Source organism: Asterias rubens, chromosome 11 (assembly GCF_902459465.1).
Source record: "Asterias rubens chromosome 11, eAstRub1.3, whole genome shotgun sequence".
Lineage (NCBI taxonomy): Eukaryota > Metazoa > Echinodermata > Asteroidea > Forcipulatida > Asteriidae > Asterias > Asterias rubens.
In genome coordinates, this window is record NC_047072.1 from 17,211,134 (window position 1) to 17,228,931 (window position 17,798).

Sequence of the window (17,798 nt, forward strand, 5' to 3'; positions counted from 1 at the left end):
TTGTGCACTCATTTTTCCAAAAGTCCTTACGAATGTATGTAGGGGAACGTTCTCACATGGGGTTTGAGTGGTGCAAAATGTAATTAGCTGTTCCGACCTACCGTCGGAACAGGTATTGTTTTTTTGTTTTGATATTTGAAATATGACGCTACATTCATTGACTATCGTGAATGAAGACGGTTCCACAGGGTCACATTAAAACACACTCTAGGAGAAAATATTGTTATCGTGTAATGTCTATATCTTTTTTTGTACCGATAAAAGAAAATGAAGAATGGAGATCATTGTTGGACTACTAAAACAAAACAAAACGAAGACAAGTTGTACTTTTACATTTTGCAATTATATCCGGTTTAATATTTTGTTAAAATATGACTTCATTAATATCGTTACCATAGTATTTACACGAACCAATGTGGAAATAGCACATCGAGCTTGCGCAATATCGCTACTGGTGACAAAATGAGGGGAGCATCGTGCCATATTGTTGTGGCGTGACGCGTGCTTTTACCTGGAGCACAAAATGGCGTTTGCCAACCAATGGTATCTCTTATTATGCGTGAATGTATAAGTAGCCTATTTCATAAAGTCCACCCCTTCGTCCTTGTTTTGGAACCGGGGCATAGAGAGATTAGGCTGTAGTAAAGGGATTATCCTCGCAAGGCCGGCCGAAGTTCAGAGGGATGTTTGTGTGCCGGTTTAACGGTAGCTGCAAGGACCTGTCAGTATGATGCTATAGGGATGTTTTGACATTGACGATGTGTTGCAATTAATTCACAATCGTACACAACCAAGTCATTGTACGTTACACCGAGTTACGGTGGCAGGGCTTGACACACTATAAAGGAGCATGAAACGATTGTCTTTAAATCTTTCTGAACTGTGAAGTTTTGGAGTAACTCTATTATACCCTGATGTCATTATCTCCATCTTCTTCTCTGTCTAACCTATTTTTCTTTTCCCTGTCCTTGGTTGACGATCCATTATTCTTGTTGTTCATCTATTGTCTTTTCTTCGGGCAGTGTGTTTAGCCCATCTCTATTTAGATTGTGTTGTTGTCTTTTTTATGTCTCTTATTCACAACCACATAATGTCAGTCTTAAAACCACAACTTCTTAAAGTGTTTTAACACTGACGACACACACACTGTGATCCGTCGATACCATCACAATACGTTGACAAGTAGATATCAATAATTCTTCAAGAGCAGAGTACACTGTTCGAAACAGTGGCGAGACCACATTGGCTCTTTTCAGAGCCATCACTCCCACAAGAGAGATGTACACATGGTTGTACCCGCAAGTTTACTATTAATATTGAAAGTTTCTTCCCATAGATATCATGTGTTTAGGAAGACACCTTTTCACTCAATTATTGCCCGATCCAGCTCCCGTGCCGAAGCACCGACCGAGAACGACATCGTCCGTGTTTTGAGGTATCCATACCCTCCACACTCAGCGGCACCCACTCCCCTTCCCTTCCCCATCTTACTCGGGTCCATCAGGGACACAGTCCTGTTCCTAAACTCCGGTAGGTACGACTCCTCCATCAGCCCCATCGAGTCATCCATCTCGTTTAAATCATCATCATCGAATGATTCTTCTTCGGTGTCTGCAGCTAGCCGAGCGACGAGAACTTCGGTGTCCGAGTGGCTAGCCCGGACCAAGGAGTCCGTGGACGCTGCGATGCGTGGGAGCTTTGTCACGGCACCCTTGTTGGCTGCTTTCATGGTGCTCTTAAGTTGGTAGATGACCGACCGGAGTTGGAGGAACTGCCGCATCAGGGATTGATCCTGCTCCTTTAATTTGCCCTGTGTATGGGAGATTTAAAAGAAGTAATTGTCAATAATTTGCTCTTAACAACAATTGCAGTTGTATCAAATGAGACCAAAGGTTCACAGACAAAATTTAGAACTATTTTCGTATAACCCTTGAGATGGCATATCAGCTCATGAATCCTATACTTATGAAGCCATTTCTCCGAAGTGTATAATGCCATGGGTCTTCGACAATTACCAAACGTGTCCAGTGCCTTTAAACCACCCTCAGCCGAGATTGCACCCCGATCGTCAAATCCAGGATTAAAGTACGAGGAATTATTTCAAAAGACCGGGCGGCGTGGCAACCACATCGGGGAGACTGAGGATATTGCCCCCGTGAGAAATCCCTCTATCCTTGGTGGTGAGACTCCTGTTCGTCATCATGTGGGGGATTTAATCCAGAAATCGAGAACAAGACAGCTGCGATTTCAATCTTTCGTTCTGCTTTTACTGACACACAAACACCCCTGCTTTACAAACGGGTAGCACTAGAGGAAAATGACGCATAAATGAGCAAGATCTGGGAGGGCCCCTCTGTTTTTATGAAATGTATTTTTGTTTTACTTCTGCCTTTCCCTGGTTATAATTATTGTATTGTCCAAAGAATTAAATAAAAATATTAATACAATAAATGAAGGTTAACTTCTGGTATTATAGCCCTTAATAATTAAGCGTTGGTTATGTCAGGCAAAATACCAATTACTTTTTTTTTTTTCAAAAGTGCATTGCCTTGGGGAGGCAAAGACATTGATATCCTAAAACGGACCATTCCATATTTAAGAGGGGAATCAAGTCCAAGAACTGTATTTGTTTAATGTATTTTTTTATGTATTGGATAACACTGCGTTTTATTATTTCAAAATGTATTTACGAAAGTGTATCCCGATTCTAATACTATATTGTTTCACTCGACGCCCCCCCCCTCCCCCTTTTTTTTTTAAATGGGAACAAACAACTTGTCATATTGATAGTCGCGGCAGATGGCGAAATTCTGCGAGTTCCATTTTAATTCCAGAAGCGACGAAATCTTAGACGGTGAATGAGCCTTACGGTTAACTGATCTGGAGGAAATGAGATTTTAACAAGTTGGGCAAACATGAACATGAAATGTGTTTTTACAAACAGATGGTTTGAAAAATACCAGGGGCGGTGTATTCGTAATGATTTCAAATTTAAGTGATGGGGGGGGGGGCATTAATAATAGCCCCCCCCCCCATGGTCACTGTTTAGTTATCTGAAAAACAGTACATGGTTTTCATTTTTTTCTACTTATTCACACAACAACGGAATAAGCCCAAATGTTAACATTTTTATTATTTCATGTAATATAATTATTGATCACACACATTATGAACACTGTCTGACACTATTTGTCATCTCGAACAATCTTGTGTAACACCTTTCAGCGTCTAGTATTATAAGCTTTACGTATTAAGATAATTTTAATTTAATACGAAATTAACGACATAATTCAATGTTGCACTCATTTTAATTGCATGTGATTTATAGCAAGTTATGACAAGTGGAAAACATTTCGCAATAATTTCCAAGAAATTGTCAAATTAACTTGTCTAACAACATCTGGTCAGATCGTTGTACAATGGGAGACTTTCTGGGACGATAGAGGGCAGCAGACTTACCGGGTAAATCCATTGTTCTCAGAATTATGCGCATGTTCAGAACTACGTAAACAATGGAAATTTACCCGGTATGTCTGCTGCCACCTAGCGTTGGAAAGTCTCCTATTACATGTCTTAGCTCTACCGTTCTTGTCATTATCCTTTAACACATCTTGTAAATACCACCAACACAGTACAAATTAATTCGATGTTCATTATTGCAGTATTACCTAGCTACAATTACACGTGATTTACAAGGCAATCGAAAAATACACGCAATCATTTCCAAGAAATTTTAAAATTAACCGGCTCAAAACATCTGGTCGAACCGTCATACTAAGGACTTGTAATGTCACAGCATTGCATGTTAGAATTAATTACATCAATAACAAAAATCACTGAGCCATTTATATGAAATAGCTTCGGTTTTATGCACGGTTTCAGATTTGATATCAGTTCAAGATATTGTGTGCGTTCTGCCCTCTTCGTGCGCTGTCGGGCTGTTTTTTCGTAGGTGGCAATTCACTTTTGAAAAAACTAAAAACACTTCTGCCGTTGACGGTTAGCGTCAAAATTACATAACTTTTACGTCATGTGTGGGAGTTTGTTTTGTTTAATTGAGGTTTTCAGTAAACAGTTTTACAATGTGACTAATTTCAGACGGATAAATTTCACAGACAATTATTGTTCGCGTTTGAACTCTTCCTTTAACTCTCTAAAGTGGCGACAATTTACTTGCAGAAGTAATACGATCAGCAAACGCTGATGGCGCTCCCGATGATCTGTTAGTTTGCTAGAGTGGTCCAAGTGGGCTAATGTGATTCTGATAGCATCAAGGTAGTGGGAGTACCTTTTTTTTATCGCACTGTCTGGCAGAAAGAGTGCCAGAGTTAGCCTACTCAGTGTACTGACCCTGTTTGAGTCTTTTAAGACATGTGATTTGAGGCATTGCATTGACTCTAATTGATCGTGTCAAGGATAACAGTGTATTTTGTAAAGTGTTATGTCGGTCAACTTGCGGCTTTTCAGCATTTTTGTAAAATGGGGAATTCAAACAAATTACAATGAATAAAACGCTAATTCTTCAGTAAGCAATAACACTCGTCCAGAAAATAATAACTCCCATACAGAATACACCTGTTTTTGGTTAATAAAGCAGAAAATGATTAGAAAATTATTAGAAACAAAGGTCATAAAGAGGTCAATTATTGACAGGGGTGAGTGACAGCTTTAAAAGGGTGGGTTAACCTTGATAAATTGATGTGTGTAAACTCGTGAACAAGATCATGATAACAGTAAGATGGCATTAAACTTACAGGGTTTGAAGATTATGATAGTGGAAAGCTTCCCTTCAAATATTACTTTCTGAGGTTCTGTAGTTTTTGAGAAATTAGTAAAACAATGTCATGAAAATACGTTTGTAAATGCTTTAAATAATTTTGGTCTCATGAGACCAAAATTATTTTCATTACATTGTTTTACTCATTTCCCCAAAAACTACAGCACCTCAGCACGTAATATTTTCAGGGAAGTTTTCTACTATCATTATCTTCAAACCCTGTAAGTTTCTACTATCTGTAAGTTTAGTGTAAATCTGTGGACATTGTGTTTTTTTTTGTCCTACAAAAAGTACATACACCCTTTAAGTTGGAGGTAAACGTAATCACTCTTAAAACTCAAAGCATGATCAAAACTTAGTTGGTTAGCAGTATACAGCAGCTTTCGAATGTATAATGTTTTGAGCAACATTTCACTTCGAAGTAATGTGGTTATAAGGAAAAAACACACAGAAGATTTTATCCCTAGCATTTGAATTGAGAAACGTTACTGTCAGATATGCTTCTCGATTGTGTATTCCATTTACAGGGTATTCTTCCCACGTGGATATAACTGAGCCACTCCGGAGTCTAAATTTCTAAATTTATATGATATCGGATTAAAACAATGGAACGACTTAAAAAAAAAAAAAAAAAAAAAAAAGTATTCGTTCCCTGTGAAGGGTCATGCCAAACCTTGAAAAAATAGTTCATGAAACAAAAAAGACAAGAGGGTGTTATAACAAGTTAAGTAACACAACGAGCCCTGAATTTTAAATACATAAGTAAAAGTTTGTTTTTTAACACAACAATTCAAAACAGTGCTTGTTTTTACAACAATTCAAAACTGTGCATAGGCATAAAAAGAGAGCAATGGTCGACAGAACGAACAAACAAATAAAACAACAATGACAGTTGTATTTGTTAAAAGGTCAAAACTAACTCTCATAAATTGTGAACCTTCTCTTTAAGATCAAACTCGCTGCCAAGATCTTTAGAAATCATGACTTCGTGAAAAGGTCAGCACAATTTAGCCTCGGGCTCCAGTGTTTATTGAAATAGAAAAATATGTTGCTATTTAAGAAAACAGCGGCAGCCCGTTCCAAATCAAATAAAAGTATACTCGAATGATTGCAATTGACAGTCTTATTCATGGGCCAGGTGCCTAGTTCATGCTACATAGCATTATTGAGTACTATGCATGGGTTACCAGACGTATGTGTTTTGCATGGATGCGACTAGTGACATGTCTAGTTTTGATAAACCATATTAAATTTGTAAATCATTTCTGCCAAAAAAGGCCAGCCCGGACTACTCATTGTCAGAATATTCCTTTGCTCGGAGGTATTTTGTTATTTTCTGGTTGTGTTTTAATCTTTTCTTTGCCCGTTGGACATGTCCTGGCATGCACTGTGTTCATGACAAATTCGAAACCCACGGTGGTTTTCATTTTATGACTGTTGAAAGAAGAATCTTTAAAGTGGGGTGCTTCGGGCTACACACCCATAACTTCCCATCAAATATTTTCGTCTAAATTCTTGTTTTTTTTCTTGGAGTCTTGGAGTCCGAAGTACTGCGTTTAAAACAGTGGTTGGGGTTTTCATTCCTTTTCTTTTGATTTCGATGACCGATCGATCTTAAACTTTCACAGATGTGTTATAATTTTATTTATCATGCTGGTTCACACAAAGTGCACACATATTTTGAAAATTATCAGTGTTGTCTATATATTTTTTAAAGGGTAAAGTCTAGTCATTGAGTATCAACTTTATACTTTAAAAGATAACTTCTTCTAGAACATACCCAATACTTTGTTTTAAAAAAAAACGGTGGACGTGACAATGTTAACGTCATCAGTGGCGCAGACTATGGTCGTTTCCGAAATCATGGCTTAGGCCCGAGCAGCAGTTTGGGCTCCGCAGGGAAAGCACACGTTTTCAAACTAACTGACGGGGCCTTACCCGATCCCAACCGTAGTTTCGAAAACGGACTATGACATGTACGTGTGAGTACACCACGTTCCATACCCGAGATTGTGGTGTTTTATCAGGCACGTATTTACATTATCAGCTTGATAATTCACAGGGTTCCCTCCCTGGACGAAATTCAGACGCCTGGGAAAGATTTTAGGGACACGACACGACACGAGTCCATGGTTACTCAATGGGTAAACCATAATCAAAAAAGGACCCAAATTCACGTAGCCGCTTAAAGGCAGTGGACACTATTGGTTATTACTCAAAATAATTATCAGCATAAAACCTCACTTGGTAACGAGTAATGGGGAGAGGTTGATGGTATAAAACATTGTGAGAAACGGCTCCCTCTGAAGTGACGTAGTTTTCGAGAAAGAAGTCATTTTCCACGAATTTGATTTCGAGACCTCAAGTTTAGAATTTGAGGTCTCGAAATCAAGCATCTAAAAGCACACAACTTCGTGTGACAATGGTGTTTTTTTCTTTCATAATCTCGCAACTTCGACGACCAATCGAGCTCAAATTTTCACAGGTTTGTTATTTTATGCATATGTTGATATACAACAAGTGAGAAGACTGGGCTTTGACAATTACCAATTGTGTCCACTGTCTTTAAAGGGTCTGTAAACATTTGAAAATTAATTGTAATACAAACTTACATGCTAAGAAGTACAACATCTTTGGATAGAATGCATTTTGAGAAACATTTCACTTCGAGGTAAAGGCCTATACTTGTGGGAAAAGGTACCACTCGTTATCCCCACAAAATTAATATAAGAAGCGTTACCGCGGTAACGCTTTTCACTATTGTTTACAAAACGCAAATACCTTTTGAAATGAAATATCAACAGGTTAATTTCTATAATGAATTACAAAAATCAAAGGTTCTAAAATGTCAAAGATACATTTTCCCTTCAATGATGGCTTTTGATGGCTTAAAACTACTTTACGATATTCCATTTTACGCATTCGTAGAAAGCAAAAACAAATCAGCAAATTGAAATGTGTTATTCCTTTCGAAGTTTGTCTTATCTCTCTCTCTAAAAAATAAAGAAATAAATACTGCAATATAAGCCCACTCACTTTTAAAGGGCAATTATTTGGCAGAGTTTTGTGGTCGTCTGGCAAACGGAACAGTATACACAACGAGTAGATCCCCGCCTCGGGGCTGGTTGGTTTAAGGCGTTGTATGGGCAGGTCGGGGTCTCGCCTCTTAAAGGCATTTTGGTAAATTGTCAAAGACCAGTATTCTCACTATGCATGAAATAACAAACCTATGAAAAATTTGACTCATTATTGGTCATCGAAGTTGCAAGAGAGTATTGGAAGAAAAAACACCCTTGTTGCACACTACGTTGTGCTTTCAGATGCATAAAAGACTTCAGCTGAAGTCTTCTATTATTTGAGCGAGAAATTACATCTCAAAAACTACATAACTTCAGAGGGAGCCGTTTCTCACAGTGTTTTATACTATCAACAGCTCTGAATTGCTTGTACAATGTACAAGCTATCAATGATTTTGAGTAATAACGTATAGTGTCCAGTGTCTTTAAGACGTTGCAGGGCTGGCCAGGCCTCGACCCTTAAGTGGATTGGTTGTATGGAAACGACTTGCACTAACTTAATTTCCCGCCACTGCTGGCTGATCAAAATAAGAAAGTCGAGGCAGACGCTTTTTATTTGTTGAAAAATGGTACGCGGCGAGATGCATGACCTTTCGAAAACATTTCTGACTAAAGACTCAAAATAAAAGGACTGGTTTGTTTGCTTTCTTCTCTTCAAACAGTAGTCCATTCCGTTACATGTGTTTCATGTTATTTGTTCACACAGAGAATGCATTAGTGGCTTCGTTGTGAAGAGTTTTGAAGGGAAGGTATACATTTGGAATCACTATTTAAAGTAATGGAAAATTCAAAATGATGGTTAGAAGCAGCTTTCATTAGCATAAAGCATTTTAAGAAACATTTCACTTCAAAGTAATAATGTACAATATTGATATAATATGTTTTTTTTTATGTCCGCATTTGAATCTGGGAAGCGTTACAGCAGTAACAATATTAAGATTGTGGTATCCTATGATTATTATTCTCTGTGCATGAACAAAATAACCATAACCATAACCATTTCATAACCATTACCTTATTTAAACATCCAGATTCGGACTCGCACATCAATTTTGTGTTTTACTGAAACAAATTTACAACTACTATACAGCAATTAAAGCAAACACTTTGACAGATTATGTTTTCACCGTGACCATGGGTTATGCGCAATGCAAACAATGTTCACATCTTCAATGTTGCCACAGTTATCTCCCTTTACCTCTATTTATGATAACATCATCTCTCTCTCTATGGCAATGTTGTTAAAACTGACCACTGACTACAAAAAGTCTCGTTTATAACAGTTTATTGCACATTTTTTCACTTTGGCGGTGTCTATGGCATTTGTGCATGAATTCATTTGTGACACGTTCAATGCTGTCACTGGTGAGAGTGCTTTGTGTAAAAATACCGCCCTAGCAGCTGGTAACCGTTTTAGCTGCATCAAGCACGCGGGCAATTATGCAAATTTGATTGAGTGCTACTTGAAATGATTGGCTAAACCTAATAAATTTGTATTATATGTACTTTTATATCGGGTTACTTTGTATGTGTGACTTTCACAGCTACTCTTTTTGTGGCAAGGTGTAATCCTATAGAACTAGAGCCCAAAGCGGTCATTTTTAAATTTCATTTGCATTTTTCAATCACCGAGGAAAACTTTTCTGATAAAGTTCCATGAATGGCACAAAACACATTGTTCATAAGGGGTTGCGGCAATCGTTATTTTTATTTTATATTTTTATTTTTACATTTTCATGAGGTCCAGTGTTTCAAGCAGAGGGAAAACCCCGCGGACTTCCTTATTTGATTGTGAAATTTGGGCTGTATCCTGCCCCTGGCAAAGGGCACGCGTGTAAAGTACAAAGACTGTGTAAACAGTTCCAGTGACTTCAAATTCGATTGATGATTGGCTAAACCTAATACATTTCTATTATGTACTTTTATATCAGGTTACATTGTATGTGTGATTTTCACAGCCACTTTTTTTGTGGCAAGTTGTTATCCTTTAGAACGCGAGCCTAAAGTGGTAATTTTCAAATTTCATTTTCAATTTTCAATCGCCGAGGAAAACTTTTCTGATGATTTCCATAAATGGCTCTTTATAGATACTTGTAAAAACACATTGTTCATAAAGGGATGTGGCAATCATTTTTTATTTTTTTATTTTTTTTTTATTTTACATTTTCATGAGGTCCAGTGTTTCAAGCAGAGGGAAAACCCCGCGGACTTCCTTATTTGATTGTGAAATTTGGGCTGTATCCTGCTGCTGGCAAAGGGCACGTGTGTAAAGTACAAAGACTGTGTAAACAGTTCCAGTGACTTCATCAGTGTGTGTAGATGGTTTAAAGGCACTGGACATCTTTGGTATAACAGACCAGTATATGCATCAAAACAAATCTGTTAAAATTTTGACTCAATTGTTCATCGAAATTGCAAGAGAATAATGAAAAAAAAAACCTTTATTGCATTGCTTTCAGATTTATAATAAAAGGCATTCAGCTGCATGATCATGAAGTCGTTTACTGTTTGAGAAATAACCCCTTCCTCAAAAACTACGTTACTTCAGAGGGAGCCGTTTCACACGATGTGTTATACTATCAACAGCACTGGACACTATTGGTAATTACTAAAAAATAACTGTTCGAGACCCCAAAATTTGATTTTGAGGTGCGGAATTCTTTCATTATTATCTCGCAACTTCGACGACCAATTAGTTCAAATTTTCACAGGTTTGTTATTTTTTGCCTAATTATTATGTTGAGACACTATGGTTAGAAGACTGGTCTTTGACAATTACCAAAGGTGTCCAGTGTCTTTAAGAGTGCTTACCAAACTTCTACCAACCCTCTAACAGAGGGCCATGCGTGTAGACCCTCATCGATACACTTTATATAATGGGATTTTGATGACTAAACCCCGGGTATGTTAAAGTAGTCCAAGTCCAAACTAGCATAATTATATTTCCTGAAGTGTGACTACATTATCAAAACAACCCCGACTGACAACAAAAGTTATTGCTGCAGAAGAAAGATTGTTAGTGCATTATTTAGACGGTTCTGTTGACTTTTCTCGCCATTGTATGTGGGTGAGTTTTAGTTTACGGAGAATAAAATCAATTGTTATGTGTGGGGGCATTGCCACTTGTGACCCCTAGTCACACAATCAAATTTCGAAGACCTACAGTTGTACATCTACTTTTAGTCTTTTAAAAGTCACGATTCTACTGTACGTTTTACTTTGAATGAACACGCGATTAGTTACAAGGTTTTGAGGGTAATTCTCAACTTCGTTTTATGACAGTGTTTCGACCATCTGTGATGTTAGGCCACATAAAAAACATTGTTGATCGTCCCCGCCCGACCGTTCAAAACCCCCGACCCCATTTTTTTTAATTTTTTTTTTTTTTAAAATCATAAAAAACAACCTTTTCAGCTGATATTTTGTTTCAAAATGTACAGGTTTGAAAAGAAGTTTTTTATTCATGTTGGCAAAGCAAGAACAATTCTTCAGATATTTACTTGGGCTACACTGTGCTTAGTTGTTTGAAAAAGTTTACATAAAATGCCATCTAGGAGTTAAATTTGTTTGACAAAACTATTGAAAACATAAAAATAAAAAAACTCTGTTTTAAAGTGATTGTGATGATTTCTTTATTCTTGATTTTATATTTTGGCATGTCAACAAAACTTTAAAAAACAAACTTTATTTTATTTTATGTGGCTTTACTTCCTCTTCATTCTAACGCACAACATAAGTAGCACAATGAACAGTGGTGCCAAGCAGGTCTGCTTAAGCTGAAATATTCCCTAAAAATGCTAAGCAGAAATTAGGAATATACATGTACAGGTATGCACAATTTTGTATTGCTGAGAGCAAATTTTTTTCGCTGAGCATAACTGAGTGGGCATTGAGTGTACCGTAGTGACAATTTATTTCATCACAGATTACAAGTAAAAAGTGAAAATTGTTTTCCCTGTGTGCACTAAAAAAAAATCAAATTTGATACTTATAGAAAAACGAAAAAAAAAAACCTTGTGTAACATTAGTATGTAAAGCTAAAATTGTATTGTCAATAGCTCTATGACATTTTTGGGCCCGGGCTAATTTCCCCCTCTGCCCTCGATTTAGATCCAACGGACAGACGCACATGACCGGAAACCAAAATTAAACAAAGTTGATTGACCTTTACGATTGCCTCAAGTTCCGTCTGAATACCTGACACTTAAAGGCAGTGGACACTATCGGTAATTGTCAAAGACTATAGCCTTCATAAAATAACCAACTTGTGAAAATTTGAGCTCAATCGGCCGTCGAAGTTGCGAGACAATAATAAAAGAAGAAAAACACCCTTGTCACACGAAGTTGTGTGCTTTCAGATGCTTGATTTTGAGACCTCAAATTTTAAACTTGAGGTCTCGAAATCAAATTCGTGGAAAATTATTTATTTTTCGTCACTTCAGAGGGAGCCGTTTCTCACAATGTTTTATACCATCAACCTCTCAACATTACTCGCCACCAAGAAAGGTTTTATTCCAATAATTATTTTGAGTAATTACCAATAATAATAGTGTCCACTGCCATTGGACCCTTTCGGTACAGAAAAAAAAAAGTTCACAGATTTACAAATAATTTACAGGGTTTACAGAAGGTAATGGTGAAATACTTCTCTTGAAATATTAGTCCATGAAATGCTTTACTTTTTGAGAAAACGGTAAAACAATATAAATTCTCGTTAGCGAGAATTACGAATTTGTTATAAACCCATGTCATGACACGGCGAAACGTGCGAAAACAGGAGTGGGTTTCCCGTTATTTTCTCCCGACTCCGATGTCCGATTGAGCCTAAATTTCCACATGACTGTTATTTTATATATAAGTTGTGATACACGTGTGGGACTTGGACAATACTGTTTACCGAAAGTGTATAATGGCTTTAAAGGCACTTGACACTAATAGTTACTCAAGTTACTCAATTAGTAATTACTATCAACAGCTCTCCACTGCTCGTTACCAAGTAGAACTTTATGCTAACAATATTATTATCTTGAGTAATTACCAATAGTGTCCCGGGTGCCAGTAGTTGCAGGTTTGCAATTTTTACTTACTGGCCAAATGAAGGATTTCCTGTCGCTTTCCCGATCAGGAGCCTGCAGGGGTCAAATGTCAACCTCTTAAGTATTGGTTCCAGAGCGATTCTGTGTATTGTTTTCTCGTTTAATTTAAACCATGCCTTAAAGCAATTTACCTTTCCTTATTGTGTTAGATTTGGCTCAATATTTGGATAAAGAATGAAATTGATTAGAGTTGACGGTGGGGCTATGTGGCATGTTTATAAATGAATTTGTCCTCTCTCAAATTCTTGAATAGATTCGAGGTATGTCCATTATTACTGCAGTAAAGATGTTCTTTTTACCAATTCCAAATTAATCCAAAATGGAGAACAAGCTCACAATTTTGTACATTCCTTACCTATTAATTTATCTTGTTATAACAATGGTTTGGCCTGGTTTGTGGTCACATCATAGTGAGAATGGAAAACAGTGTAGTTCAAAAATTAATCCTTACAGGAAATAGCAATCGGGTGTTACTTAAAGGGATGAGGAAATATCATAATAATAATTGCTATTTCAGCACCTTCAATCTTGAACGCTAAAGAGTTTAAAGATTTGCAGGAGTAGACATTAAACAGTCGTGAAGCCCAATTGTTGTTCTGAACCACCTTTGCAAGACTGACCAACAAATCTGACAAAACAAAATAAATAATTTCGAAAATATTTTTGCAACTTACGATTTCCTCCCTCAGCCATTTAATATTCTGTTCCATTTTTGCTTCCCGCTCTCTTCTGTCCGTCCTCCACCGTTGAAATTGCACTGGCTCACGGCTCATGCCTTGGTCTCGGTCGCATGTTCTCTGCTCCTTGCCGTAGAAACTACTGCCGGCCGGGCCGACCACCGGCGGAGCACGTCGACTCGGCTCCTCGCAAGTCGAGTGCACGGTCGGTGACGAGTCACTGGTGTGATTTATGCTAATTGTTAACTCGGCTAGGAATCGCACACCGCGCACACGTCTGGTGGTGTCAGAATTGGTGCCCAGTTCAACACCAACGTCCGTTAAAGTGGAGTCCTTGAAAGTTGTTTCTTCTGATGAGTCGCAGTTGACATAGTCGCCCATGATCCTATTTCAAATACATAAATTTTGAGTGTTCACTAGATATGAATTCACACTCACTAGATATGAATTCACACATTATTAATTCATAATCCTCAGAGTGCTGTAGGATTTCATAATGGCTCACTCCTTCTCGACGGTGTAAGTTCTAACAAGAAATCCTGTTTTAGAGGAAGTACCTAGAACCTGTGCCAAATTCATCTTTTGGTGAAAATACTGTTGAAAGTGAAGGAAGTCTGTTTAACTCGCATCCTGTAAACGGATATCTAACTTGCACAGATTGAGTTTATGCATTGAGTTGTATGTAAAGTTGTATTGCAAACGACTGATGTATACTGTCTGCAAAGTTGTCAAAAGAGGGCCTCACACACTCCTCAAAAAACGCACAGCGTTGTATGTTATACTTTACAAGAATTCTACGGCTAAATGTAATAAGATTTTTCGATCCACAGTAAAGAGTGTGTGTTGTGTCTTTGTGCTGCTTAGCGAGGTAATGAAGTTTGAATGTGCCTTAAATTTCATGTCAATATTGTGAAACTCTGTATAATAAAAATAATTCTTCAGTTGGCCTTTTATCTTGCTGTAGAAGGCAATTATAGGCACACTGCAAAAACTTGTGGTAAAACTGTTTCTGGAACCCTATTAATAAAACACAACAGCTGGTGTCGGTTGTTGCAACCAAAACTTAGGGACAATGTGTTAAAATGCTGACAACTGTGCACGGTTTTCGCTAACTTTTCCTGGCTCACATATTGCGGGTTAAACCTTAATTTTCGAGAATTTTTTTTGTATAGTTCGTGATAGGCCTATAATAACAGTTGATCGCACAAAACATGAACACTGACACTGTCTGCGATTTTTTTCACTCAGCTCTATATTTTAGCATCAACCGTTATGTATGAGTTTTTCAATGACATTCGAAAATGTGTGTCACACAGTATTCAAATCTTAGAAAATGTAATTCAATCTTTGCAATAAGTCCTATGACCCATAGAGTCAGGGGAAAATGTTGATTCAAGACACGGGGAGTTGGCCGTCCCAGCGAGCGGGCCTTTCGCAAGAGTGACTCATTTTATGTAAGGGTATAGACTCAATTTAGGTGTTTTTGTTGTGCGGTAAAGTTGTTATTAGTAAGGTAGTCTAAGGCACCCTGTCGAGACTTCAAAGCTTTGCTCATACTTTGAAAATATCACCGGATACTGTAGGGCGTGGTTTAGATTGATCACCTTGCTTTATTCTTAGATGGTAAAGGCATGTTTGATTTCGCTTTTGGTTTCATTTCGGTTTCAAGTTTTACGCTGCCAAAAATGCCACGCCTGATACTTCATGGAGCAACGAATGCGATTTGCTTACATGCCCCCTGGCCTTTGCCTTGCTGCCCTTGAAATGCTACAGTAGAAAGTTACAATGTCCTCACAGGGTTTTGATCTCACTTTGGTTTCATGTTACTTTTTATGCTGCCATTCAACGCTCAGGCATGATTACTTCATGGGGCAACGAAAACGATTGCCTACACCCCTGGTCATTGCCTTGGTGCCCTTGGTGTAGATTAGAAGACAGTTTACAATTCCCTAACCCCTTTGAGGAGGAAATGCCTTTTATGCCTCTGCCCTTTCAAAAACGAAGCATAAAACAGGCCCGCACCATTCACGTGTGGAATCAGTTGTTTAATATTTCGGTGAAATCTTATTTCTCATTATTCTTCATCACATCAAAGAAGAACTACAAACAATGCATACAGTGAATAATACAAGTAATTTTACACAATAAGATTGTCTTCAAAAAAGACTTGGAAATGTACCTTTATATTTCTCACTACTCTTCAAATCAAAATCTTCTTCCGCTTATAATTAGGTTTTGCGAGAGCAAACAGAACGGAACTTCTCTCAAGAGATATGCAGCAAGCAAAGAACCCGCTTAATTTTCCCTCCAACTTCCCCAAGGGTAGATCCCAACGTCAATGACACGCGGACAATACACGAGGAGAATCTTCAATAAAGAACCTGTCAGCTTTGACGAAGAATGGCTGAAGAAGGGTTTGCAGAAAGAAGGGTTTGCAGAAAGAAGGGTTTGCAGGAAGAAGCTTAGCAGCGCTGTCTGTCAAGAAAGCTGCCAATAGGGACCTCCAATCCAGAGATTTAATTAATAAGAGTTGGAGAAAAATAAAGGTAAAACTCTCTTAAAGTTTAATAGATTGAAATTCACTGTGATCAATATTGACACTATACGACTGCATGTGAATCCAACATTTTTCCACATTTAAAAAAAAACTGTCAAGACCCCACCTACCTCCAAACAAGTATAAACGGTCGCGCACAAAATCCTTGCTCTATGCATCACCCACTGAAGGTTTTTTCAGGTTTGAAAACTAGAGTTTGAAATGAACAAGTCCCCCCTAAAACAGTGATTAAGTACCAAAATTTGACGGAAATGCTTTCTGTATGTAAGAAGTGGGAGGAAAGAACGCTGTCAAGGTAGCTAAGCTTAAAAACACAACCGTGCGCTTTCATCACTCTGTATCTTCGGTCTGATTTGGATTGGATTTTTGAAGAAATAAAAACACTTTCTTGTAACATGGCTTGTAACATCTTTCAGCAAGGCGCACCTGCATGGGCCTTCTAGATCCCTTTCTTGGTAATGTAAACTGGTTGCCTTAAATGAGCGGGTGTCATCCCCGTAGGAGATTTGGCGCATTAGTCCAGAAAACGCCTTCTGCAGATCCCGGTGTTGAGTTAAACATTACCGGTTACAAGGAAATCTGTCTGCCGGAGATTACGTCCCCCATGGGAAATTAGCATGGGCTTTGGGTGGATGATTCAAAGAAGGGCGCCCTCTTTCGAATCGTCTTTCGGAAGAAGTTTGTAAGGGGGATGGAGGTGTGGGGGCGGGGGGGGGGGGGGGTTAAGTGTAGCCATATTATGAAAGCTTTAACGTCGTGTATTAGGGTCAGGTTTTGACACCCTGGTTTTTGTAATAATACAAAACAAAATGAATCAAAATTAACATCACAAAATGATGTAAAAATGACACCAAAGTAATCGTACTGTTGTTATTTTGGCTCCTGATTGTCTATTGTGACAACACTGACATAGGGCACAAGGACTATGATACAACCCAGTTTTTGCAGCGTAATGCTTAAAGGCAGTGGACACTATTGGTAATTACTCAAAATAATTATTAGCTTAAATCCTTACTTGGTAATGAGTAATGACGAGAGGTTGATGGTATAAAACATTGTGAGAAACGGCACCCTCTGAAGTGCCATAGTTTTTGAGAAAGAAGTAATTTTCCACGAATTTGATTTCGAGACCTCAGATTTAGAACTTGAGGTCTCAAAATCAACCATCTAAACGCACACAACTTCGTGTGACAATGGTTTTTTTTTCTTTCATTATTATCACGCAAGTTCGATGACAGATTGAGCTCAAATTTTCACAGGTTTGTTATTTTGATGCATATGTTGAGATACACCAACTGTGAAGGTTCTAATTACCAATAGTGTCCACTGCCTTTAAGGCTGTGCTAACATTGCACTCTTAATGTGCATAATTATTTTTATGTGCGATAATTACCTTTTACACTTTGTTTTAAGTCTCCCTGTGACCCGTTTTTGTTGTTGTTGAATGTTTTGTCTCCTCATAATCAATGTGTTCTTGAAGTATAGTAGAAGAAGCACAACGGTGATTCGGCGCAAGCGGGTGAAATAGCGCCCTCTTGTGGACGAACCTATGCTCTCGAGTTAGGGCGAGTAGATGCGGACAAAACTGCCATCTCAGACTTGAAATCAAGTCTA

At 38.0% G+C, this 17,798-nt stretch overlaps 1 protein-coding gene across 1 annotated transcript; it reads right to left on the bottom strand.

Annotated features, from left to right (window-relative positions):
* Nucleotides 1-956: 956 nt before the first annotated feature.
* On the bottom strand, nt 957-17,660 carry LOC117297112. The gene is made up of 3 exons (XM_033780249.1): nt 17,578-17,660; nt 13,625-14,012; nt 957-1,810 (listed from the first exon to the last, which is right to left on the bottom strand). Exons 1-3 carry the CDS (start codon nt 17,643-17,645, stop codon nt 1,364-1,366), a joined length of 903 nt encoding a protein of 300 aa, XP_033636140.1. The 5' UTR covers nt 17,646-17,660; the 3' UTR covers nt 957-1,363.
* Between the last annotated feature and the right edge of the window lie 138 nt (nt 17,661-17,798).

Coding starts and splice junctions, on each gene's coding strand:
- LOC117297112 (XM_033780249.1), bottom strand. CDS start 17,645: ATGAGGAGACAAAACATTCAACAACAACAAAAACGGGTCACAGGGAGA. Junction 14,013..17,577: donor CTTAAAACAAAGTGTAAAAG/GTAATTATCGCA, acceptor TATTTGAAATAG/GATCATGGGCGACTATGTCA. Junction 1,811..13,624: donor AATGGCTGAGGGAGGAAATC/GTAAGTTGCAAA, acceptor TCCCATACACAG/GGCAAATTAAAGGAGCAGGA.